The sequence below is a fragment of the Diceros bicornis genome, chromosome 10, assembly GCF_020826845.1.
Source record: "Diceros bicornis minor isolate mBicDic1 chromosome 10, mDicBic1.mat.cur, whole genome shotgun sequence".
Taxonomy (NCBI): Eukaryota; Metazoa; Chordata; class Mammalia; order Perissodactyla; family Rhinocerotidae; genus Diceros; species Diceros bicornis.
Window position 1 is genome coordinate 78,146,301 of NC_080749.1, and position 25,541 is coordinate 78,171,841.

The 25,541-nt window shown below is 44.1% G+C and overlaps 1 protein-coding gene across 1 annotated transcript in view; it reads left to right on the forward strand.

Moving 5' to 3' along the window:
* The window catches only part of LOC131410963 (aldehyde oxidase-like), a 73,687-nt gene that overhangs the window by 18,276 nt on the left and 29,870 nt on the right, over nucleotides 1-25,541 (forward strand). Inside the window, exons 6-20 of the mRNA XM_058549546.1 lie at nucleotides 1,129-1,190; nucleotides 5,068-5,157; nucleotides 5,805-5,885; nucleotides 6,478-6,622; nucleotides 7,294-7,386; nucleotides 8,550-8,701; nucleotides 9,271-9,364; nucleotides 10,985-11,094; nucleotides 12,087-12,271; nucleotides 13,287-13,449; nucleotides 14,734-14,826; nucleotides 19,248-19,417; nucleotides 19,760-19,886; nucleotides 22,664-22,786; nucleotides 24,516-24,612. Of these exons, the coding sequence (XP_058405529.1) occupies nucleotides 1,129-1,190; nucleotides 5,068-5,157; nucleotides 5,805-5,885; nucleotides 6,478-6,622; nucleotides 7,294-7,386; nucleotides 8,550-8,701; nucleotides 9,271-9,364; nucleotides 10,985-11,094; nucleotides 12,087-12,271; nucleotides 13,287-13,449; nucleotides 14,734-14,826; nucleotides 19,248-19,417; nucleotides 19,760-19,886; nucleotides 22,664-22,786; nucleotides 24,516-24,612 (1,785 nt within the window). The remainder of the gene's footprint in view (nucleotides 1-1,128; nucleotides 1,191-5,067; nucleotides 5,158-5,804; nucleotides 5,886-6,477; nucleotides 6,623-7,293; nucleotides 7,387-8,549; nucleotides 8,702-9,270; nucleotides 9,365-10,984; nucleotides 11,095-12,086; nucleotides 12,272-13,286; nucleotides 13,450-14,733; nucleotides 14,827-19,247; nucleotides 19,418-19,759; nucleotides 19,887-22,663; nucleotides 22,787-24,515; nucleotides 24,613-25,541) is intronic.

Here is a 25,541-nt window from a genome sequence, read left to right on the forward strand (position 1 = left end):
GCCAGTTTATTCATTTACCCTTGGAAAAAGTCTAGCTGTCCCCATGTGCTGCCCTCTCCCACCATTCCCCAACTCTCTCAGAACCATAATAAATATCGGAAGAGTCTTGAATACAACACAGAATCAAAGAGAGGGAGATCTTCTGCTGATACTTACAGCAAAGAACTGTCTTTATCCAGTGCAGAGCTGTTTTATCCAGGTCAGGAGCTCAGTGTGTGTGTGGGTGGGAGAGGTCTTCAATACCAAGATTCTAAACAATTTTTAGAAAGAGTAGCCTCCCAAATCCTATTTCTGGTGAAACTCTCCGTGGCTCTGTTTGTCTTTGTCTCCTGCCTCCCGAGGACCTTTCTTCTCTGCCTGAGAACACAAGGCTAATGCCCATGTGCACAGGTTCCCTGCACGTGTTCCAGGGAAGACCAGAGCAGAAGGAAATTGAAAGGAGAGACGCAGCACGTGAATCTCTGCCCGATTTCCTTTGGGTTTTATTATGCTTTTGATCTCATGACAGTTTATGATGTGAACAAGTGATAAGGGGTTCTCAAGTTTTATGGTGCTTAAGACTTGCATGGGGGAGTTTGTAAAGAATAGGTCCTGGGACACAATCTCAGAGCATTTGCGTTAGTGGCTTTGTTTTTAACTTAGACTCCAGATTTGGAGGTGGGAGGGAGAATGAGGAATATGGACGGCCATGAGAGAAACACTGGCCTGATGTTTTAATGTAAATAAATTGTGTACCCAGCTGCTTCCAAAGTTTAGTGATTACTTTTGCTGCTATATAATGCTTTTGATCTTTCTATCGACTGAAGCTTAGCTTTTGAATGTGGCTGTAGACCAAGAGTATTTGGCTTGAAATCATTGTGATCTTTGAGTGCCTATCAGAAGCAGAGGAACCCTAACCCTAACTGTTTACGGAGAGAAAGTACAAATAACTGAGTTGTTAAAACCTGCTTCAAGACTCCCAACCACATATCCCAAGGTGCTGACAAATAAATCTGACTTGGTAGATTAGGTGGGCTGAAATGTCAACCAGGGCTTCCTTCTTGGATGGGGTCCTTGTTTCCATCATGCATTTGGCAGGCTGTGCCTCTCTAGGTTACTCGAGTAACAGAGCTGGGTTTTCTCCTTCAGGTAACCTGTGCCGTTGCACTGGATACAGGGCCATAATTGACACTTGCAAGACTTTCTGTAAAGTAAGTAGACAGGAACGCATTATTGAGTCTATTTTTCCCCAATGAAACAAACAGTAGGGGTCGTCAGATGTGATAAGGGGAGCAGCCTTTGCTACTAGTACAGGGCTGCTGCTTCTCTCTAGGTCTGTAATGTTATTTGATCTTGGGCAGGGCGCTTACTCTCACTCATCGGGCTAGTCCCAGCAGGCACATAATGAGCCCCTAAGCGCTTTGATATGGGCTTGTTCCAAGAGGTGGTTCCCGATGTGTTTGTCAGGTCGGGTGCCTGCCCCGGTGCTCGTGCAGCCCTCTGTGCGTGCCCTGTCACAGCGCTGGTCACACTGTGCTGTAACTGCCCATTTGCTCCCCCATGTCTTCACCAGCCGGCGGGCTGCTGGACAGCAGAGGCTGTGCATCTCCAGGGCTGGTCACCATGCACCGATTGAGTAGCCACTCAGTCAGTATTTGTTGAATGAATAAATGAACAACTGACCTTGAAATGAGGGACATAAGATTGCCCTTTGGAAGTTAAATTATGAAATCAGTACATCATAAATCAGAACCAAGAGATAATAATACTTTTTAAAGTTCGTTGTTAATAAAATATTAAATATTATTCATATTAAGAACCAACCATTGTTAATATTTATTGCTATGTGCCAGGCTTAGTTATAAGATCTTTGCATATTTTAACTTATTTAATAATCACTGTTATTCAAATTTTCTCACCAGCTCAGATTTTTTTATTAGAAGTTAGTTTGGTTATGTTTAAGTACCCATGGCTCCCTTCATAACATTTAACAGTATTGATGTTGTATTACCTTTCAACAGGTAGTCACCTGTTTAATTTAGTACTTAGTAGAGGGGACTCTGCTTCCTGCCTGGGGTTAGCATTCCCTCTCCAGCCTCAGCAACTCACCCCAGAAGGCCAGCCCCCTCCTGAGGCTGGACCAGCTGCCTTCCTGTAGGTGAGGGCAGGTGCCAGCCTTGAATCAAGACTTAGGCCAGGGAGGAGTGACATCGGCAAAATGGTGAAATAGGAGTTTTCTACCATCTTCCCCCCAAAGAACGCCAATTTTGACAATCATCCACGGATGAGAGTGCCTTTATGGAAATCCAGGAGTCTAGCAGAGAAGTTCCAGCATGACAGTGGAGCCAAAAAATCCAAGATTGTACACATTGCAGAGAGGAGGAGGAACAGGTTCACTTTACCTGCGTCATCCCTCCCCCAAGGTGCACAGCTTACTGCCCAGAGAGACCTCCTCTGCCAGTGATTGCTCCCAAGGGGGGAATTGAGAGTGTGTGAGTGAGCACCCAGCTTCACCGGCTGTGTGAGGCACTGCCAAAGAGGCCCACTTCTTTCTCGCCCCATTCGGAACACCGAGGAGTGCTACACGACTGGGTTGCAGGGAGGGGCTGAGAGAAGAGCAGCCTGGGCTCTTAGAGGACATCGAAAGGACATGGATCCCACCAACCACGAGCTACAAGAAAACACAGAAAGACAATTCCACAAAATCAGGAAAACAATTCATGAACTAAATGAGAAGTTTAACAGAGAGACAGAAATAATAAAAAAGAACCAAACGGAAATTCTGGAGCTGACGCATACAGCGAATGAAATGAAGAATAAGACAAGGATGCTCATTCTTGCCACTTGTATTCAACGTAATACTGGAAGTCCTAGACAAGTAATTAGGCAAGAAAAAGAAATAAAAGATATCCAAATGGGAAAGGAAGAAGTAAAATTGTCTCTGTTTGCAGATGACATGGTCTTATATATAGAAAACCCTAAAGACTCCACCAAAGAAATTGTTAGAACTAATCAACAAATTCAGTAAAGTTGCAGGATACAAAATGAACATAGAAAAATCCATTGTGTTTCTATACCCTAACAATGAACTATTGGAAAGAGAAATTGAGAAAACAATCCCATTTACAATAGCATCAAAACAATAAAGTATTTAGGAATAAATTTAACCAAGGAGGTGAGAGACATGTACACTGAAAACTATAAGACATTGATGAAGGAAATTGAGGAAGACACAAATAAATGGAAAGATATCCCATGTTCCTGGATTGAAAGAATTAATATTGTTAAAATGTGCAAACTACCCAAAGTGATCTACAGATTCAATGCAATGCCTAACAAAATTCCATCGGCGTTTCTCACAGAAATAGAAAAAACAATCCTAAAATTCATATGGAACCAAAAAGACCCAAAATAGCCAGAGCAAAGATAGAGGCATCACACTTCCTAATTTCAAGCTATATTACAAAGCTATAGTAATCCAAACAGTATGGCGCTGACATAGAAGCAGACCCATAGATCAATGGAACAGAACAGAGAGCCCAGATATAAACCCATGCATGTACAGTCAACTAATATTTGACAAAGGAGCCAAGAACACACATGGGGAAATGATGGTCTCTTCAGTAAATGGTTTTGGGAAAACTGAATATCCACATGCAAAAGAATGAAATTGGACCGTTATAACACTCACAAAAATGATCTCAAGATGGAGTAAAGACTTAAATGTGAGATCTGAAGTTATAAAACTCCCAGAACAAAGCACAGGGAAAGAACTTCTTGACATCAGTCTTGGTGATGATTTTTTTTTTTTTTTGGATATGACAAAAAGCACAAGTAACAAAAGGAAAAATAAACAAGTGGGACAAAATGAAACTAAAGAGCTTCTGCTCAGCAAACGAAGCCATCAGCAAAATGAAAGGCAATCTACGGAACAGGAGAAAATATTTGCAAACGACATATATCTGGTAAAGGGTTAATATCCAATTATATAAGGAGCTCATGCATCTCAATAGCAAAAAACCAAATAACTTGATTAAAAAATAGGCAAAGAATCTGAATAGACAGTTTTCCAAAGAAGATACACAAATGCTGAACAGGTACATGAAAAGGTGCTCGACATCACTAACAATCAGAGAAATCAAAACCACAATGAGATATCACCTCATACCTGTTGGAATGGCTATTAGAAAGACAAGTGTTAGCCAGGACATGGAGAAAAGGTTACCCTCCTGCACTGTTGGTGGGAATGTAAACTGGTGCCGCATCTATAGAAAACAGTATGGACGTTCCTCAAAAAGTTAAAAATAGAATCACCATAGGATCTAGCAATCCCGCTTCTGAGTATATATCTTAAAGAAATGAAATTAGGATCTCGAAGAGAGATCGTCATTGCAGCGTTAACACAATAGCCAAGATATGGAAATAACTTGTGTCCATTGACAGATGAATGGATTAAGGTGTGTGTGTGTGTGTACATAGGTATAAAGATGTGTGTGTGTGTGTGTGTGTGTGTATTTATTTGGCCATGAGAAACTGGAAATCCTGCCATTTGCAACAATGTCGATAAATCTAGAGGACATTATCCTAAGTGAAATTAGCCAGATAGAGAAAGACAAATACTGTATGATCTCACTTATACGTGGAATGTAAAAAAGAAAAAAGAAAGTTGAACTTATAAAAACAGAGGGTATAATGGTGGTTACCAGGGCCTAGGGGCTGGGGGAGATGGGAAGATGCTGGTTCAAGGGTACAAACATTCACTTATAAGATTAATAAGCTCTGAGGGTCTAATTTACAGCATGTTGATTACAGTTAATAATACTGTGTTGTATACTTAAATTTACTAAGACAGTAGACGTTACGTGTTCTCGCCATACACACACACAAAAATGGTAACTATATGAGGTGATAGATGTACTAATTGACCTAGTGATGGTAATCATTTAAGAAAATATACATATAACAATAACCATGTTGTACACTTCAAATATATACAATTTTATTTGTCAATTATACCTCAACAAAGCTGAAAAAATACTTGGTAGAATCAGCAATAAATTCTGGGTTATTTGTTTTTTTACCCTCTAGACTTCCGGCTGCTGTCAGAGTAAAGAAAATGGGGTCTGCTGTTTGGATCAAGGAGTAAATGGAGTACCAGGATTCGAGGAAGGGAACGAGGTCAGTGAAGTGTAAGGTTTTTATGAGGCTTTCTCAGGACATGAGCACAGACCAGCTGACTTCTAGGAAGAGAAAGTGGCTGCCCAAGTTGACGAATGTGAGGTGCGCCAACATGTCCCCTTCCCATTCTCACCCATCTCCATGAAAGGAAAATCTGTCCTAACAACTTCATCCTTCGTTTGAGGTCAAGTACAGCTATCTATAGGAGAGAAAACACATTGATCCCTTCCTGTCTCTTAGTTTTTAAAAAAAGCCCTTTTCAAGTCTTTTTTCAAGGGCCAGAAGCAAAGTGGAGATGGTGGGGAAATGCAAGAGCAGGCAGAGGGAGTCGTGATAGGAGAGGTGGCGTTCAGGGAAACATTCTGGTTCTCAGCAGTGTCTGGTGCTGCTGCTGCCTTCTCTGCTTTCCCAGACTGCAGAGAGGAGTACAGGGGACTGAGGGCTGTGGAGGCCCATTGACGTCGGCACTGAGCTGCCAGTGACCAGGTCTGTGTTAGAGCCCTTGACCTAGAATCCAGGGGTTGTGGCTGGCCGGCTGCCTTTTTGTCTGTCTGCTGTATGTCTGTCTTCTTCTGACATTCCACAAAGGATTTAAAGTAGTTAGAGTTGCCTGATAACAATAACTCCTGGTTCTTTCTCTTTTTAAGACAAGTCCAAACCTCTTCCCAGAGGAGGAGTTTCTGCCATTGGATCCAACTCAGGAACTGATATTTCCTCCAGAGCTAATGGTAAGGAAAGCTGAGCTCGTCCTGGAGGAACTCATGGTGAAATGCCAGGAAGGGTATTTACCTATGGATCCTCCTAAAGCTGACGGGCAAGTAGGTAATATCCATCTGCCATCCGTGGCCCAAGTTCTAGAGGATGGGACCGAGGCGGAGATGGGGGAATGAGGGTGGAGTCACCACGTGGGGACAGTTGACTGTAAGAAGCAGCAGATAGTATCTGTAAAAAATGTCATGATGACACCACAGCATTTGTAGCTGTAGACATGTTTTCTACTTCCAGTTTTGCTGAAGTTTATTCTTCCACAGAGTGATTTGACAAAATTAAACACGTTAAGATATTTTTAAACATTGAAATGAATTCCTTTGAGGTATAAAAACACCAAAGGGAGATGCATGAGACCAGTCTCCAGAAGGAGTCAAATGTTGTCGTACTTTGAATTTGAACTCTGATTCCAAAAAGCTCTACTTTTGTCACTTTTATTTTATTGTTTTTAAAAGGTCTCCATTTCCATTTTATGTTCCCACGAAGATAGAGCAGAAACAGGTGGCAATGTTGTCACGAGATGATCTTGAATCCCTCTTGCTTTTTCAATAGATAATGGCTGAGAAACAACCACAAAGGACCAGGGTTTTTAGTGGAGATAGAATGACATGGATTTCTCCAGTGACCCTGAAGGAACTTCTGGAAGCTAAAGTCAAGTATCCCCAGGCCCCTGTTGTCATGGGGAACACCTCTGTGGGTATGTGGAACCCCAGGGACCTCTTAGGAGGAAACTGAGGAAAAGGCCTTTGGGGGAAAGAACCTCACATATGCGTGTTCCCAGGAAAAGCAGTCAGAAATAGCACTGTCAACCGTTTAGACTTGACTTCCTCAAGACACTGACATTGCTCAGGAGACTTTCACAGCTCCCATTACATGAGTGAATTCCTGTTGCCCCTAATCAGAGCATTGTGCAGAGTGACCCCAGGAGGCTGCTCCATCACAGCTCAGAAACAGCAGTTCCAGTGACAGCTGTCCTGGTTTCCGTGTGGAGACGGAGCTGGGCTCATGTTTGAAATTGCTCTTTGTTTCCTCTCTTGGTGGGGGTGTCTCGATAGGCATGATGTGATTCCCTAAGCTGCAGTTACAAGATCTTTGTGTTGTGTTCGTTACACCTGCTTCTTTGAGGAGTAGTCTAGAATCTTTCTAAAGAGAATTTGAGTAAGCCACAAGTTGTCTTGGACTTGTCAGGCAAGTTGTGAAGCTGACAAGTCCAAAGAGTCCCCTAAGGTTAGTGAAAGTCCACCTGGCCATTCTCTGTGTGTGTGATTGGGCCATGAACAGACCAATAGAAAGATATGTAATTTTTATATGCTTAAAGATATCGCTTTTAATCACAATTTCAAATTTCATTTTTTTCTAATCCTTTAGGGCCTGACATGAAATTTAAAGGTGTCTTTCACCCAGTTATAATTTCTCCTGATAGAATTGAAGAACTGAGTGTTGTAAACTATGCAGATAATGGTGAGTTCTCGTGGTCCCTGTTTTCTTAGTTAAAATGCGTTAATTAATTTATTTCCTTTGCCCAGCAGACAAGCAGAAGAAGAATTATTCCTAATTGTAATTTACAGAGAGATTCTCTTCTTATAAGAATGATAACATTTTAGAGGAGGCTCAGGGGAGAATTCTCTGTAGTTATATGAGATATTAATCATCTGAATAGTCAGGTTTTTAGTGAAGAACGTTTTATCTGCCCTATCAGAGAAATGTAAGAACTAGTCAATGAAGGGTACTGTGCTGAGTGTTGGATAGAAGATACAGAGGAGTGGAACACAGTCTTTGTTCTCCAGAAGCACAGTAGTAAGCAAAGCAAGTTTATGTCTTAAGCAGCTTCCAGACTGGCTTGTCCATTCCCACAAAGGAAACTGATTTAATGACAATGACGAGAAGTAAGATAAATGTGGGTGTGGAGTCTGGCTCTGGAGTCTAATTCTTGACTATGTCATGTATTAGCTGTAAGACCTTAGTCAAGTTCTGAATTTTAGTTTCTTCATCTGCAAAATGGGGCAATTATTTCAAACGTTTCTTAAGATTCAAGGAGGTTCTGTGAAGCATTCAGCATAGTGCTTGAACAGTGACTGCTCAAAAAATTTAGCCTCCATCACCTCCATCACTGTCACCACCACCTCTATCAACATCACTCCCTCGTCACCATCACCTCCATCACCAACACCACTGTCACCATCACCACCACCTTCATCAACACCACCACCACCACCTCCATTAACACCACTACCTCCATCACCATCACCACCATCACCACCACCTCCATCAACACCATCACCACCATCACCATCAGCACCACTTCCATCAATATCACCATTAACACCACTACCTCCATCACCATCACCACCACTTCCATCACCATCACCACCACCTCCGTCACCACCATCACTTCCATCACCATCACCACCATCACCACCACATCTTCCATCACTACCACCACGATCACCAACACCACTTCCATCACCATCACCACCACCACCATCACCATTACCATCATCACCGCCAAGAGGCAGGGCAACATGTATCCAGCATACAGATCCCCTGTCTGTAGTTTTGGTCTAATGGACATTTCCAGGTCAGCAGTGATCTCTTTGCATTATTTACACATGATTTCATTTCAGGGCTGACCTTAGGTGCTGGCCTCAGCCTGGCTCAGGTGAAGGACATTCTGGCTGAAGTGATCCAGAAGCTTCCAGAGGAGAAGACGCAGGTGTACCACGCTCTCTTGAAGCATTTGGGAACTCTGGCCGGATCCCAGATCAGGAACATGGCTGTATGTATTTGGTGACAGTAGACTCTGGTGTGCATTCCTTGGGTGACTGTCTCTGACAAATCATGACATTTTCATTCTTTTGGGACAGGCAAAAAATAGTTCTCCAAAGCCTTGATTAATCCTTATTTGATCACTTGTGTGTGTGTGTTTTTTTTTATTCTAACATTGCAGAACTGAATAAGAATATTAGCTTCAACAGCAGCTGTTAAGTACTAGAGTTACATAAGTTATACCAGAAAGGGCAAATATTGCCAGGTAAAATTCCATTGTTAAAGCTGAAACAGGTAATAGTGTAGCCATGTCTGTGCTCCAAAGCCTGTCCCCTTGGCTACTGTTGACTGGACTGGATGAGGGCACTGGACCCAAGGACAGTCATTCTATGCTCTGACTAAAAGCTTATTAAGTTATACCTGTCTTTGCCTATCTGGAATAATAGCAGCTCCCTTTCTCAATTCTCTCTCCCCGTGAGCTGGAACTCATCACTGGTAGAGTCATTTAGCAGGAGTGTTGATCACTTGTATTTTTATTATTACATAACTGGTGTGAAAATAACTCATTATTTTAAAAAGTCTTTAGGGGGCCACATCGTGAGTAGGCATCTGGATTCAGATCTGAATCCCCTCCTGGCCGTGGGCAACTGTACCCTCAACTTGCTGTCAAAAGGTGAGTGACAGCTCCTTCTTGGGGATTATTAAACCTGCTCCTCCTAGCCCTTTTTCTCTCTGGGGAGGCAGGAGGCCCAGTTTTGAAAATGACTATTCTTTTTTTTTTTTTTTTGTGAGGAAGACTGGCCCTGGGCTAACATCCATGCCCATCTTCCTCTACCTTATATGGGATGCCGCCACAGCATGGCTTGACAAGCAGTGCGTCGGAGTGCGCCCGGGATCTGAACTGGCGAACCCCGGGCTGCCACAGCGGAACACACTCACTTAACTGCTTGCGCCACCGGGCCAGCCCAAAAATGACTATTCTTTATAATATTAATAACTCTCTCTGCCTTTCTGGATGCTGGAACGTTGGTCAGCCTGGTCCTAATTCCACACACTCCCAATGTCTTCATCCTCTTCTTTTTGAGGTCTGGTGCTAGAAGTTTTCCCATGCTGGTCACCCTACGTTGACCTTGCTTGTGATGTTCGTGTCCCCATGTGAACTGAGTAGTGGAGAGAACTAGAGGCTACTGAGAACCACTGGGCCTTTGTTGAAGACTCTCTCCAGGTGGTACAGGAGTGTTGTGGCACCCACATCATGCTGTGTGCTCATCCTTAATTGGTCGTTGATGGAAGCCTACAGACCTTTTTCTATTGAACAATGTTTGGGATTCATTCTATATGTATTTGAGTTTTGTTTTTGAAACTAAAAAGCCTACAGACCTTTTTCTATTGAACAATATTTGGGCTTCATTCTATATGTATTTGAGTTTTGTTTTTGAAACTAAGTCCAGAATTTATTTCTCTTATTCCAACTTCGTTTACAATTATTACGAAGTCTTAATTGGTCCTCCATACATCTGTTTTTATTTCCATTTAAAAACATGGACTAGATTTCTATTGCCTGCATTGTTAAATACCTCCTCTTCATATCATCTCAACCACAAAATTCTCTTAAGGAGCAAGATTTGCATTCAGACTTATAAATTTAAGTAACATCCCTTTAAAAAAATCATATAATGAGAAATAGGTTTTGTGATGTGAATATAAACATCAAAAGCTTCTCAGCTTTTGTCCCAATGTCATATTTTGTTACAGCTTTAAATGGTTCCTCCCCTCAATATATTGATTAAAGAACAGAAATTTTTTAGGTGATGGAAAGCTTATAAACAAATAAGACAGCCCCTCACTAGTATAAAAATTCATTAAAGGCAATTTACTTATTTAGTACTCTACTTAGTAGCACTCCTGGTTATAAGCAATAAATGTTTGTTGGATGACTTGATCAGAATATTAAAAGGGATATTAATATCTACTCCCTAATTGTAAAGCTCAAAAGAAATTTTGCTGTTCAGGAAGAGGACTGCTCAGGTCCTGTTGGACTGACCTCCGGGCTACTCTGCTAGGTATTTTTATTTAAAGCAAGTAAAGAAGGAAAAAAAAAAAATGTAGGACCTTGACTGGAGGAGTCACTGTAAGGTGCCATCGTAGGTGAGTGATCAGTGAGCATAGGAAGAGTGTACGCTTTCCCAAACAGTCAGGTTCCTCAGGTGTTTGGTAGAATTATTTCCAAAGTTTTGGAAGTTTGATTGTTTAATAGAACAGATTCCAGGAGAGGTGTTGTTTCTTGCCACAGAAGGAGAACGGCAGATTCCTTTAAATGAGCAGTTTCTCAGAAAATGCCCCAGTGCGGATCTTAAGCCTGAAGAAATCTTGGTCTCAGTGAACATCCCCTACTCGAGGAAGGTGAGAGTGTCCTTTCAATTTCTTGGTTTTACCTGTGAGCCTGAGGCTGTTAATTCCAACACATGGGGTTCAGAGAAGGTGTTGAGTGTTTACAGGTGCGATTCTGAGGACTTGTGTGTAGTCACTTTTCACTTGTGTCATGCATCGTTCCTGGAATCAGGAGACCTTCATCTCTGCTGTCTCCTCTCTCCCCCTCTCTCTCTCTGTCTCCCCTCCCCAACCCAAACTCAAAAGTTACTTTCTTACAGATTTTTAAAAATTCTTTGTTCCGTGAAACTTGTTTCTAAATAAGATTAGAAAATATACTTCTACCTATATCTTGGGGTTTGAAGGAAGCTAAGAAAATACGTTTACAATAGAACTTCGTGGAAAGAAGAAGGGCTTGGAGTCAGACTGAAAATTGAATGTTGGTGTCCAGATCCACTGTGACCCTGAACTAATTACTGAATCCCTCCGAGCAGTAGAGTCCTCGTCTGGGACATGGGGATAATCCAGCCAGCCTCGGAGGGGTATTAGTCTGCTAGGGCTGCCGTAATAAAGAACCAGAGACTGGGGGCTTAAACAGCAGAGATTTATTTTCTCACGATTCTAGAGGCTAGAAGTCTGATATCAAGGTGTTGACAGGGTTGGGTTCTCTGAGGCCTCTCTCCTTGGCTTGTGGGTGATCATCTTCTCCCTGTGTCCTCACAGGGTCTCTCTCTGTTCATGCCAGTGTCCAAATTTCCTCTTCTTATGGGGACACCACCATGTTGGATTAGTGCCCACCCTAATGACCTCATTTTAACTTAATTACCTCTTTAAGGACCCTGTCTCTAAATATAGCCACATTCTGAGGTACTAGGGGTTAGGGCTTCAACATATGATTGGGGAGGGCACAATTCAGCCCATAACAGGGAGTGTGACAAGGACGTATGAGGCCACACACGTAAACTGCCCAGTGCATAGTTGTCACTCTTGTGTTTCTACACGTGCCACTTGACTTGTGCTTTCAGTGGGAATTTGTGTCAGCCTTCCGACAAGCCCAGCGGCAGCAGAATGCGCTCGCGATAGTCAATTCGGGAATGAGAGTCTTTTTTGGAGAAGGAGATGGCGTCATTAGGGAGTTATCCATCGCATACGGAGGCGTGGGTCCAACCACCGTCTGTGCAAAGAATTCCTGCCAGAAACTCATCGGAAGGTATGGCGTCGTGCCCTGAGACTCCAAGTAACGGAGCAGCTCTTTTTGTGGTGACGTGCAATTACAAGAGAAAAATGCCTACTACCTCTTTATTTAATGCCGTGGAATTCCAATAAGATTTCATGATTATTTCCATGTGTCTTGGTTTTAGTGATTTCTGAAGTGGGCATCATATAGTCTGTATGTGTGTTCATTTGTGTGTGTGTGTGTGTGTGTGTGTGTGTGAAAGAGAGAGGGGAGGGAGAGAAAAAGAGAGAGCAAGAGCCCATCTCCCAGTAGTACATGGACACAGTAAGCAAAATGAGTAAATTTTCATTCTTTATCATGAGAGAATGATTTGCCATGATGAAAAATTGATTATGGGAGTTTGTTTCATAATAAATGGCTAAATGCATTTGCTTACCTGACTTTTTCTTTCTATAGATGATACTAATAGCTGATATTTCTTGAGCATTTACCAGGGATCATTTACCGTTGCAGAAATAATAGAGAGCAATGGTTAAAAGCATGGACTTGAATGAGCCAAACGCCTGGGTCCAAATCTCAGTTCAACGTCCATTATTTACGTGAACTCAGACAGCTTTCTTGACATACAGTACCTCAGATTCCTTATCCGTCAAAGCGGGATAATCATCCCTACCTCATGGGCAGTTGAGAGGGTTAAATGAATGGATACATATAAGGCCTAGTACAGAGCCTGGCACTCAATAAACGTTCTGGTGATATAGGGGCAGTTACTCCTGGCCTAAGGCCTCAACATGGGTTGTCGTTCCCTGCTCATGACCCCTCCTGAGGTGGGTTCTCCTATTATTCCCTTTTGCAGCTGAGGAAGTGGTGGGCGGGCCCAGGCCCGACGCCTTGAGAGGGTGACTGTGACTCGAGCTGGGGTTGCCCGACTGGGAAGCCTGTATTCTTATTTCCTTCGTTAAACTGTGGCTCTGTGTCTCACACGCTGGCTGAGCCTGTGAGGCAGGGAGTCCTGTCAGCCAGGAGTCTGCTCTTCTGACTCCCGCAGGCCCTGGAATGAAGAGATGCTGGATGCAGCTTACAGGCTGCTTCTGGATGAAGTCTCCCTTCCAGCCGGGGCTCCGGGCGGAAAGGTGGAGTTCAAGAGGACTCTCATCGTCAGCTTCCTCTTCAAGTTCTACCTGAAGGTGTCACAGACTCTGAAGACGATGGTAAATGGAACTGACCGTGTATTAGCTTTCCCAGTACTGGGGACTCTGGTGATACCCAAGTGGAGGCAACGGCCCCCTGCCCAGTAGCTGTGGAATAGAAAAGACAACCCGAATTAGAAACCCGTGGACTCGCGGGGCTCCATCGGGCTGTCTGCTGATGGGTGTGAGTTTGGGGAAGAATTGCAAGTCGAGCACAGAGCTGTGCAGGATTCTGTTTAACGCCGCTCGGTTATTCTCTTTCTTCCCTGTTGTGTGTCTAGATAGTATGCAGAAAACTTGTCATGATTTGAATATATTTTCCCTCAGTGAAGCCTTTCTTCCACTTGTGGAGGTTTTTACCCTCAAGATCAGTCTAAATAAGAGGCACAAAGCCTTCTCTTATCCTTGTTTCTGAAAGTATCTTCTTATTACATCTGAGAACAACTAAGAACCAGAATGGTTTTATCAAATCTTTGAGAATAGAAGCTTGAAATCACATATAAGTGACATATTGTCACTGTCTAATCAAAAGAGAAAAATAAAGCCAATCGTAGACTCCTCCAATGAATAGCAAACTAACTATTTCTGGGGTAATCAAGTGTATGTGACTTAAAGCTTCCACCTTGTAGTCTTATACCTTCAGTTCAGCTTCCTCTAGTCAATACTCCTCTGTTATTAAAAATAATAACGTTTGTTGGCTTTAATTTTCTATTAAAATTTTAAAATGTAAACAGTAACCATTAGGTGTCTTGGTTAAGGTCTGGTGGAAGGACCCAAATGACTCATTGCCCTCAGCCCTGAGAAGTGCTCCCCCTGAGCCCAGGTCGCTGGGCTGGGGAGGGGTGCAGCCTCTGCATGTCCCTCCTCCGGGGTTTGCCAGGTGGTGTAGAGCAGAGTTTCGTGCTCATTGACAATGGTCTGCTTTGACTCTGACTTTTTTCTGGTTTATTCATTCTCTTCCTTTCCGCTTCATTTCCTTAGCGTCTATCTTCTTGTGTTATTGGTTTGTAAGTCTTCGAATCATTTAGGAAAGCATGTGAGAAAATCATAAGAAACATAAAGATGTTGGAAGTCAGTGACCTACGTATTCACTTGGCTCTTCATCGTGTGCGGCCGTGTGTATGGACCTTCCCGAGTGTGTGGGTGCGGGAGCTGCTTGCACTTCCGGGGTTCTGAACTGGGCGAGATCTTACTGAATGTCAGACTTCAGAGTAGAGCTGCTTGCTCAGAACCGTGCCAGCCTCGCTTCCGAGACCATTCTGGTACCGACGTATTTTAAATACCTACAACGGTTCTACTTTTCAGGACCCTGTTCACTATCCTGGCCTTGCAGACAAGTACGAGAGTGCGTTAGAAGACCTGCACTCCAGACATGACTGCGGTACCTTCAGGCTCCAGGTGAGTGGCTTCTGTGTTTTGAATTCAAGGGGCCTGGGCTGTGGCTCCTCCACCTGGACCTCCCACTTCTCTCTCAGTGATTCTCAAGCTTGGTAAACGCGAGCTCCTCTTCTGATGAACTCATGGCCTCTGAGAGTGTTCATTAACATTTCAAAGTCAATGAAGAATTATGACTACAGACAAAGCTAACAATGGTAAATTTTTTTAAAAAGTCTGTTTTGATCTTGAAGGCCGTGTGTTGTGTCCTGTGGCCTTGTACCACTGACATGCACGAGCTGGCTAGCTTGCCACATGCCCTCTGCCCTTGGCACCGTAGAAGTCGGAGCACAAAGTCACTTCTGTGTCAGGGCCGTGGGGCTGCTTTGATTTCATTTTCAGAGGGGCAGAAAACACAGCCCTTGGAGGGTGATGAAAATGCAGTCAAGCTTTTTAAGCGAGCTGCTGGTTTATTTTGTTTGAGTGTGGAGACCCTCTGCCCACCCGGTCCCTATTCTCCAAGTATTTTTTCTGTGAGTTACATTTTAGAGGTGAAGCAAAGATAAGTTGTAAGAGCTATTTTCGAGCTCCCCTAATGAAAACTGACTGTTAGAGAGAAAAGAAATCCTTGTAACTTTGAAGTGGAATTTTCTGCCACAACATCACAAAAAGATCGTGAAGTCATCCTGTTGGTAAACTGGATAAGACTCCGGGTGTTTTTTCTTAAATTTATTATCTAGAACCTTTACCTTGAGAGTTTTATTAAGTCTAGAACATGAACAGGCTTTTTAAAACATCGGTTCATGGACTCTACTGTTGGATTTAGTGATGAAAGCTTACAGTATGTCGTAATGAACATTGAAGTTGGTGTACATCCCTTGAGGTTTTAGGTTCAGTATGTTCAAAAATTCAAATATGCCAAACTCCATTGAAAGTGATCGTTTTGAAAGTTAAAAACAGCTGCCGTCTTCCCTGGTGGTCTGCAAAATACGGCGGCTGCGGCCTTCAGCTTATAAATCCCCTAACCCGGCCTTGACAATGGAGTAAGCTTCAGAAAGGAACAAGAACAAATTAATGGGCATTCACATCATCCAAAGAAAACTGATAATCTTCACATAGTTGATCATCTTAAAAGGCAGTCTGTTATTATAGATTGAAGTCAAGCTTTTGGAAGCAGTGTATCTCTCACACAGATGAGTTTCGTTTTTGTTTTCCTTGTGGTTTTTCACACACACACAAACATCCACATTGCTAGAGCAACTCCAACACTCATGATGAGCATATTTTTCCCAAACAAGTTCATTTGCTTTGAAAGCATTTTGACACAGCTCCAAGAGATCACCAGTTCGAGGATACGACATTCTTTTTTCCGTCGTATCTTTAGCCACAAACAAGCCGAAACAAGTGATTACAGCCTCTTTCTCCAGTAGATTCGTCACACTGACTGCAAATAATGTGTTATATCTTCCACTAAAGTAATCAATTTCGTATTTGGTAATAGAATAGAACAAAGATATATTTTGATATTTTTCTTCAGTCTTTTGGCAGGCCTCTCATGGCAAGGTTTCAGAAGGGTTTTTTTCAATGTGATGATGTGTTTCATTATTTACGGTAAAAAGTATTACATCATAGAAAACTTCCAGAGCCTTTATAGAAACCTACTCATGTGTTTTTTCAGTGTCTAAGCTTGTGAATTACCTGGAATTTTGCTCTTCATGATGGAAAAGCCTCTTAGGACTTTAAAAAAAGATGTGGGTGATTTTTCATTCAAATGTTGTTCAAGTCGAGAGCCCAGAAAGGCATCAAAGCAGGGCGATTTGTGGGTGTTTAATGGAGGCAGTACATCCCTACCATCGGGAACAGGAGAAACCATACCTGATGGGGCCCTCGTAAATTTTTTCTTTTGATCACTGTCTCAGCTCCTCAAAGGAGAGGGAGAAGAGACCTGCTGGGGCACTTGGTCTTGAGGACAAAGCAATGAGCTGTGTCACTGGAGCTGGTGGGGCTGGGCTGCTGCAAATCCTTGTCCATGCCTGAACCCCAATGTGCAAAATTTTCTCTCATTTTCCCTATTTCCCTACATTCATGAACCGTATCTCCCTTTATTTAATGGTGCCTGGGCCGGGTTCTAAATTATTTTTCTTGGTAATCTTCTGCTTTCTAGTTTCTAAAGTGAGGATGAACACAGCAACCAAAAGAAGCTTAGCCAATATTCCTTTTTTGTGCACTGTATTATAGTAATTGCAAAGTTGAAGTTCCCATCTATATGAAACATACATGGGCATCGAAACAATAAATGTTTACTAATAAGTGTATACTTTACTGTAAAACAGTAAATTTTATATGAAATAACAATAAGTTTAGAGCATCCTACACGTGTCTTTTGCCAAGTTACTTTTAGAAATGACTGTACGTTCTGCATATAATTGTCAGTCAAAATTTGCCTGATATTTTACTTCTTGTCATTTACATTATGGAAACAATAGTTTGTTTGTTTGTTTTTTTCCAAATAACCAACAAATATGCTTAACATGTGTTCGAATCACACGTGCCACTCTCCTTTCCCTCCTTGTGGTCCAGGCCCGCCCCCCGCCTGGAGACTTCTGATCTGTCTCAAGCAGAAGGTTGGTTCTGTGAGTCTCTGAGCTGGGCTGGCAGTGAGTGAGGAGCACTCTTCTCGGTCCCGTGAGCAGCAGCGGGCATCAGAGAAGTGTGTTCTCACAGCTATCTTTAGTAACATTCCCCATCATAACCATGATGGCTCTCATCCATTCATGGTATTTGCTAAATTAAATCCAAATATTCAGAAAGGAAAAGAAAGTAACACACGTGCATGAAAAGAAAACACGCTAGTTGGTCATGGGACCCAGACAGTTAGGGTCTTCCCCTTCGATTCCACAGAGCAAGGGCCTTGGAGCACTTTCCTCAGACCGGGGTAGCTTTGACTCTGGAAAGTCGGCAGCTGTGATTGAAATGACACACACTTTAGGTGGAATCAAGTGTCGCATTTATTGTCAGGATGTTCTGAATAGTCTTTCTCAAACTGCACACTCTGGCAACCAAATACAAAAGTATTTAGCCCTTTTCCTCAGGTGCCTTAGTGATACTGAGTTGGAAGCAGGTCAGCTTCTATGGCTTCTTCTCCCTCCCGCGTAAAGGTTTTAACCAGTATGTGTTCTGGTAATGACTTGTCCTGCCCTCCCTCCTGCTGTGTGATGTAGCCCGGCGCTGTGAGGCTCACCTCAAAGAACCAGTCCCTGCCTCTTCCAGGGCTCGGGGACCCGTGACCTGCAGGATGGGGCAGCCGAGGAGGTGGGAAGGGGAGACCTCCCCAGCTTTTTCCAGGCCTCACCTTGGCTGACCTACTGTGTGCTCCTCACCCCCAAGGCTTCCAGAGAAAGCCTCCGAGAGTCTGCCTCGGCCCTAGGACCAAACGGAGTGCTGTGCCAGTGAGTCGTGGATGGGGCTGCTCAGCACTGCTTAGCAGGCAGCTCCTCGGGCAGAGCTCCAGGCCCAGAGCTGCCCTCTCCTTGCAGAGAGTAGCCCGTGGCTGCTTGGCTGGCAATTTTCCTGGAATTCGCACCTCCCACACTCCCATCACCTGCCCCTTAGCAGCCAGAGTCTTCACCCTGGTCTCTGAGCTTGGCCTATATCATGTCTCTTAACCCCTTCTTTCTTCATACCTCCAATTCTTCTTCTCCCAACAACCAACCAACTAGGAAGGCCAACAACTCTCTCATTTGAAATACTAGGGGAGACGTTATGTTTCTTAATTTCTACTTTGGTTAATGAAACATATTTAAGGTGTTTAGAGAACCAGTAGCAAGACATTTTACCCCATGGGTCTCTAAGAAAGAGTAACATTAGTGAATCATTACTCAAAATCCATCTCCCTTTGGCTTTGTTCTTACCAGGATTGTCAAAGTTACGAGTTTTACCAATTATGTCTTAGACTTCTTCCCTTAAAATAGAAAAAAGAAGATTCTTCTGGTTGAAGGCTTAGCCTCAATATTTTCTATAAACATAGTAATGATATCACCATGCTCTTCTCCACAATATATGTGCCATGCTTAGATACAAACAGTAAAATAATCTTGATATTAAATTTTAAAGAAATACATGAGCATTAGCAAGAAGACGTAGTCTTACATTACCATGAAAAAAGATATATATTCATTTACTTATAAAAATGGAATTTGCATTAGAGATGTGTGTGGTCTATATTCCAAAAAATTGTGGAAAAAATAAGAACAACATCAAGGCTATACATCCCCGTTTCCTTACTGAATTATTGGAACAGGCTTATTGTTCTGGTGTTACTACTAATAATGACTTTTTTCATTTTCAAAAGTCTTCTGGGTGCATGTACATTATATAGCTACCTTCTTATGGAAGATGTGCGTAAAATGATTATAAAAATGATATGTTGGTTATTGATTAAACAGAATGTAGGCCCAAAGCAGCTTCCTCAAGACCCAATTGGCCATCCCATCATGCATCTGTCTGGTATTAACCATGCCACGGGTGAAGCCATCTACTGTGACGACATGCCGGCGGTTGACCGGGAACTTTTCTTGACTTTTGTGACGAGTTCAAGAGCTCATGCTAAGATTGTGTAAGTGATGCAGTTCTTACAATAGACGTTAATGATTGCCCTTTTGTCTAAGTCACGTTAGTGAAGAGTAGTGGGATGAAGAGGATAAGCTATTTGCTGGTGATATCCAATGCAGATTAGAGGTGTAATGGGATCGAAATGTGGGCTTTACTACAATGTGTCCCTCCATATAATAACTTCATTGTCTCAGGAATTTTTCCCAATTGTCTGGGAGGGAACTATCCTGAAGGGTTCTTAGATGTATCTTACCTCTCTCATATCTTATTCTCCAGTGAAGCACGTGCTCCGGGGTCTTCGGCTGTGGGGCTGCTCTGAGGAGCCCTGCTCTGTGTTCTCCTCTAGGTCTATTGATCTGTCAGAAGCGCTCAGCCTGCCAGGCGTGGTGGACATTGTGACTGAGGAACATCTTCGTGGTGTAAACTCCTTCTACTTTGCAACCGAACCTGAGAAACTTTTGGGGACAGAGGAGGTACTGCATTTTTGTTTTCTGTTTTAAAAATAAATTCCTTCATTAAAGACACTTCATATTTTCTTAGAGATAGCATCACATTTGGCACGTCATCAAGGATTCCAGTATTCTTTGAGTACTTATCGTAAAACACTATATTCTAATGTTGAATGAATGCAAAGATATTCATTTTTCCATCTAAGAAGTTGACTAGTTATATAACAGACACTTTGATGTTTTATTTCTAGCAGTAAGAGAGTGTGCTGCTAACAAGGATGAAAGGATAAGTGAGGAGAGCGTAACGGTAACTTTTATTTGCTAATCCCTCCCCTGAGAATCTCTCACCCTTGCCTCAGTCTCAGTGTGTCCAAGTCTCAGGTCCAAAGTCAAGTGGCATCTCCACATGAAGCCTTTCCTTTAACCCCGGAATTCTCCCTCCCTCTCTGGACTCCCTGACTCTTTCATCCATAGGGCCGTGTATTTAAGGCATTTTTAAAGTGAGCCACTGTAGCTGAATGAGACCCGTGTGGTCCTTGCCCTCACAGAGCTTAAAGTCTAAAGGGGAAGGCAAAGTAGACCTTTAATGCACATTCTACCCTGTGTGAAGCTACATGTTTATTCCTATGTCTTATATGTTTCCCCTACCTTGTCAGCTTCCTTGAGTGCGGGCCCGTGTCTGATTCATCAGTATGTTCCACACACTGCTTCCCACGTCGCAGGGTCGCGGGGTAAATGAGAGAAGAACAACAATAGCATTTTTGCCATTTGAAAGTTTCACATGACTGAGACTTTGGCTACTGTGTCTTATGTTATCAGAAAATGCGGCAAGGGCAGTTCAGCAGGTGTTCTGCGTAACTCATACCTCTCAGTTCAGTGTGTGCCCACATGAGCTTGTCATTTGAAACAGTCCCTACCTCTGGCTCTTGCTGGCAGACTTAGTTGATAGAAATGAAAGTTTGAGACAGAGAGGATGCAGTCAAGGTTGAAACTCCCCCAAGTCAGGGCTGTGTTGTACTGGCAGAAGACAATGAGAATTAATGTTAACCAAACAAGCAAACCATTCCAGGTCGTACCACAGTACCTGCTCTCTGAGGTGTGGGTACATTTATTATGAGCATTTCAGGGTCTGTCTGTGTGCCAGGTCACAGGGGCAAACCCTGAGAGCAGGAACAGAGCCCTTGTGAATTATCGCCTTTGTTAGTTTAGTTCCTTTTTTGTCTATAGAATGTTATGCTTTTTAAAAATCTTTTCATTGTAGCAATTTTAAGCATACACAAAGGTAGAGAAGAAAAGTACAGTGACTCTCCATAGATCTAAATTGTGAGGAAGAGTATTCTCTACCCACTCTTGGTCCTTTCTGGCTGGGCTACAAGTTAAATTGACATGATACCAAATAGCAGGAGATAATCAAACCAAGTTTAATAACATGTATACATGGGAGAAACCAGGGAAACTGAGTTTCTCAACAAATGGTGGAGGTGTTCACCTTAAACAAATTTAGATAAAGACAAAGGAGGATGTTGGGGGTGGGGGAGGAGACAGCTATGGGAGATTACCAGAAAGCACAGCAATCAAGAGTATGTAGATTTAAGTCCTCTCCTTCTGTACTGATCAGAGTTTCCACAGTTAAGGTCATCCCTCCCTCTTCCTAGTACAGAGAGGGATAAACCTTTACAAATGTAAATATTTGGTAAACAGAACTTTGATAAGACTGGCTTAGCAAGAACCCTGCCAGTCTAGCCATACCCAGAGTTAAATTCAGTTAGGCAGTTAGTGGGGGAGGTCAAATGTCCATCGGAGAAAATAATCGAGGTAAAGAGACATATTTTGAGGTGGCCAATTTTGATCTCCCACAGATTCGTCTCCTAGCTTCAATAATTATAGACATTTTGCCATTCTTGTTCATTTGTCTCCCACTGCTCTCACATACCGACACCCAGCAAACACACTTGTGAATGTGCGCTGGATTTAACTTTTTTTACTACCATTTTTTCAGAGGCTAAAACTACTGTATGCTGATTGTAGAAAAGACCTGATAGTCTAAAGTAGATTTAAAAAATGAGTGATGAAGTTTATATCCTGATCATGGGATAAGGTGGGAGAGAGACTACACAGTTGTGGTCACTTCTTCCAGGCCTGACTATTTTCCCTTTCTGGAGCCTTCGTTTTGTTTTTTCCCGTCAACTTTCGGCCCTGGTCCCCGTGTGAGCTCCATGGCGCCCCCCTCACCTCAGGTAACATGCTGCAGGGAATGCTGTGTGTGGTCACGTCTTGGCTGCTGCCGTCTCCTGTCTCTTCTGAGCAGCACGGGCTATGCCACAGTCTGGGGCAGAGAGGGGCTCACCAGCAGTGCTGGGTTGTCACTCTCTCCTTCCCTCGTCTCTGGAGGAGGTGGGCTGTGACGTCCTGGTCCGCCGTGTCCATGAGGGCAGAAGCTGCCGCTCAGAGTGGCCCTGCTCGTGGAGTGGCAGCCCCAGGTCAAGCCGAGGGACTGGCTGTCCCGGGCCAGTGGCCCTCAGCTGTCCCGTCTGCTAAGCCGGGAGCCTGAGTCTGCTGTGCTTCAGGCAGCATCACTCCTGCCCCTCTCAGCCACCGCTGCCACCCCTGTCCCACAGAGACGTGAGCTCCCAGTGCCTGGGGTCAGCACCCTCTCCTGCTGAGGCCTGTGTGAACCTCGGCGCCGTGGGCACAGGCCCGTGTGAAGGGTCGTTGACTGCGCGTCCAGCCCTGTGCTCGGCGGGAGGAAGGAGAGGACCTGGTGCCCGCCCCTCTGAGAACAAGGTCTTGCTGTGTCGCAGGTGTCCTGTGTGGGTCAGCTCGTCTGCGCCGTGATTGCGGATTCCGAGGTTCAGGCAAAGCGAGCTGCGAAGCGAGTGAAGATTGTCTACCAAGACTTGGAGCCGCTGATCCTAACTATTGAGGTGACCAGTTCAAGGGTGGGGCCGGAAGAGCAAATTTCAGTGGTGCATGGGTTAAAATGCATTTGGCTGCAGTAACAGGAAAGAAAACCTGACTCCAAGTGGCTTCAAAAACACAGGGGCTTTAGCGCCCCAAACTCTATCAGTGTTAGCAAGAAACCCCATTCTCTGCCTCTCCTCCCTGCTTTACCTCCTTTACCTCCTCCCACGGTACAGACTTTATCCCCTGTGGTCACAGGATGGCAGCCAGGAGCTTCCAATTCATGTGCATGAAGCAGGGAGAGCACTCTTGTCCCAGATTCCACGAGTCCTGAGATAGCCTCATCAGGCTCTCAGCGCACATGTCCATCTCTGACTTCATGACTGGCCAGAGGAGTGGACCAAAACTCTTGGCTCAAGGGGTCAGGCTGATGACCATGGTGAGAGAAGTGTGCTCCTGACCAGACTCTCTCATCACTCATCACGATCAACAACACGACCATAGCTAAGCCCTGTACAGAGCCCGCTGTGTGGGTGCATGGTTCTAAGCAGGCTTCGTGCATTAATTCACTAAATGCTCCCAACAACCCTATGAGGTAAAAACTATTATCCCCATCTGATCAGGAACCAAAAGACAGGGTTACCCGAGGTCACGCAGCTGGTCAGTTATGGAAGCAATCACCAAACACTCCATCAAAGAACCTGGGCCCCACGGTGGTAAAAACAAACCAGCCCATTTTTTGAACAGAGGAAATGGCAGGATGACAATAGAACATCCCTGTAGTATGTCGATAGCTCTAGACACCTACTGGTGGTAACAGGGAGACAGAGTTTGGAGTATCCTTAAGTGCCAGCGGGTTGGAATTTCATAGGTGGACAATAATCCATGGTGGACAATGCTGACGGGAGCTGGCATGTCACATTTGCCTGTGGACACAGGGATTGCAGCAAGATAATTCCTGGGGATGAGGAAGAAAACCAACCTAGAGGACTGTAGCTACGTCCCTGATGATGTGTGCCCACCACTGACCCCCTTCACTGGGCACCCAGGGGAAGCCGGTAGGATCCAGTGTATAAGTGGGTTTGTGGTACCCACACTGGGCTTGTAATGGAATCGTACTTCCAGGGCTGGAGGTCTCCCTACTGCCCTGTGCTCATCCCCCCAAAGGAGGACATGGGGCTGGCAGGCAGGGCAGCCATGATCCTTATCACTCGAGTGTCTTCAGCTAGCATTGATGGAGCACCTACTATATGCCGTGCAAGCTCTGGACGTGCCTCGTTTCATCCTCCTGACAACCCTAGTGGAGCTCTGTGCCCAACTATCCTCCACTGTACAGATGAGGCTCAGAGAGGGGAAGCAGTAGGCCCACAGTCCAACAGCTGGAAATGGAGAAGATGGACACACTCCACCGGACCCAGGGCTCAGGCTCTAAACCCCTGCTGCGCGGCCTCGCTGCATACAGTGGTTGTGGAATGAAGAGAATAGTCTGCCTGCACAGTCCTAGTTCCCTTCTGGGACCACCTGGATGCCGGGTTCTCTCTGAGCATGCTGTTCCTTCTCAGTGGGGACATTTGTGTCTGCTCCGCGGGGCGTCTCTCTGAAGCCTGGTTCTTGGCTCAGCCCCTGGGGTCACGCAGAAAGCGCCCGGGATCCCAGAGCAGGAAGACAAATGCTGCGCAGGCGCAGAGGAGGGCTCCTGCCCTAGGGCCGGATCTGCTGCCCAGGCGGCCTCACTTTTCTGTTCTCTTCCAGGAAGCTATCCAGCACAACTCCTTCTTCGAGGGAGAATGGAAACTGGAATGTGGAAATGTTAATGAAGCATTTAAAGTGGTTGATCAAATCCTTGAAGGTAAAACTATCTGAATAAAAGGATGAGGGGGCAGCACCCAGGAAGCCTTCTGAGCATGTCTAGCTTAATGCCTTTGCCTTCTAGAAATCAGCTCGGAAACAGGCACCTCCTTCACAGAAGTGTTCCCCTCTGTTGTGTGTATGTGTGTGCTTAGGAGTTTGTGTGTGTGTGTGTGTGTGTGTGTGTGTGTGTGTGTGTCTGTGTGTGAAGAGCTCAGCAGAGAGGCGAAGTGGGAGGCTCAGGCCTTGCCCATGGCCGCCCCCTGCGCTGGCCACCTGCCCCACCGCGGCCGCAGTTGCTATACAGATGTCTCTTCCTGTTCACAGTCACCCTGCAGGAGGGGAAACTGAGGCTTAGAGTGGTTATGGAGCTTGACCACGGTCACACAGCAGCTGCTGAGCGACAAGGCTGGTCGTGGACTTGGTGGCTTGTTTTAGGATCTCCAGACCCCTGTTTCTTCTCTTTCGTCCTTTCTCTCCCTGACGTCTCCCTCCTCCCTCCCTTTCTTCTCTGCTTTCTCCCTCCTTTCCTCTCTCCCTCCCCTTCTTCTTCCCTCCTTTCCTTCCAGACTTCCTTTCATTATTTATATATGTAACTAAAATTAAATTTCCCTCTTCGAAAATAGGTGATTTGAACTTTCCAATAGAAACTTTGTAACTTATTAATTAAACGTAATTTTTAATTTACCAAAAAGTTGCAGAGACATTAAAGAAATTCCTAGTTGCCCTTCGCCCAGAATCCCCAATTATTAACATTTTACATTTGCTTTATCATTCTCTCTCTCTGTCTCTCTCTATATATTTATATATAAATATACATTTTTTTCTGAGCCATTTGAGAATAAGTTACAGACATCATGCCTCTTTACTTCTAAATACTACAGTGTTTATATTTCCTCAGAAAAAGGACTATCTTACACAGACATACAG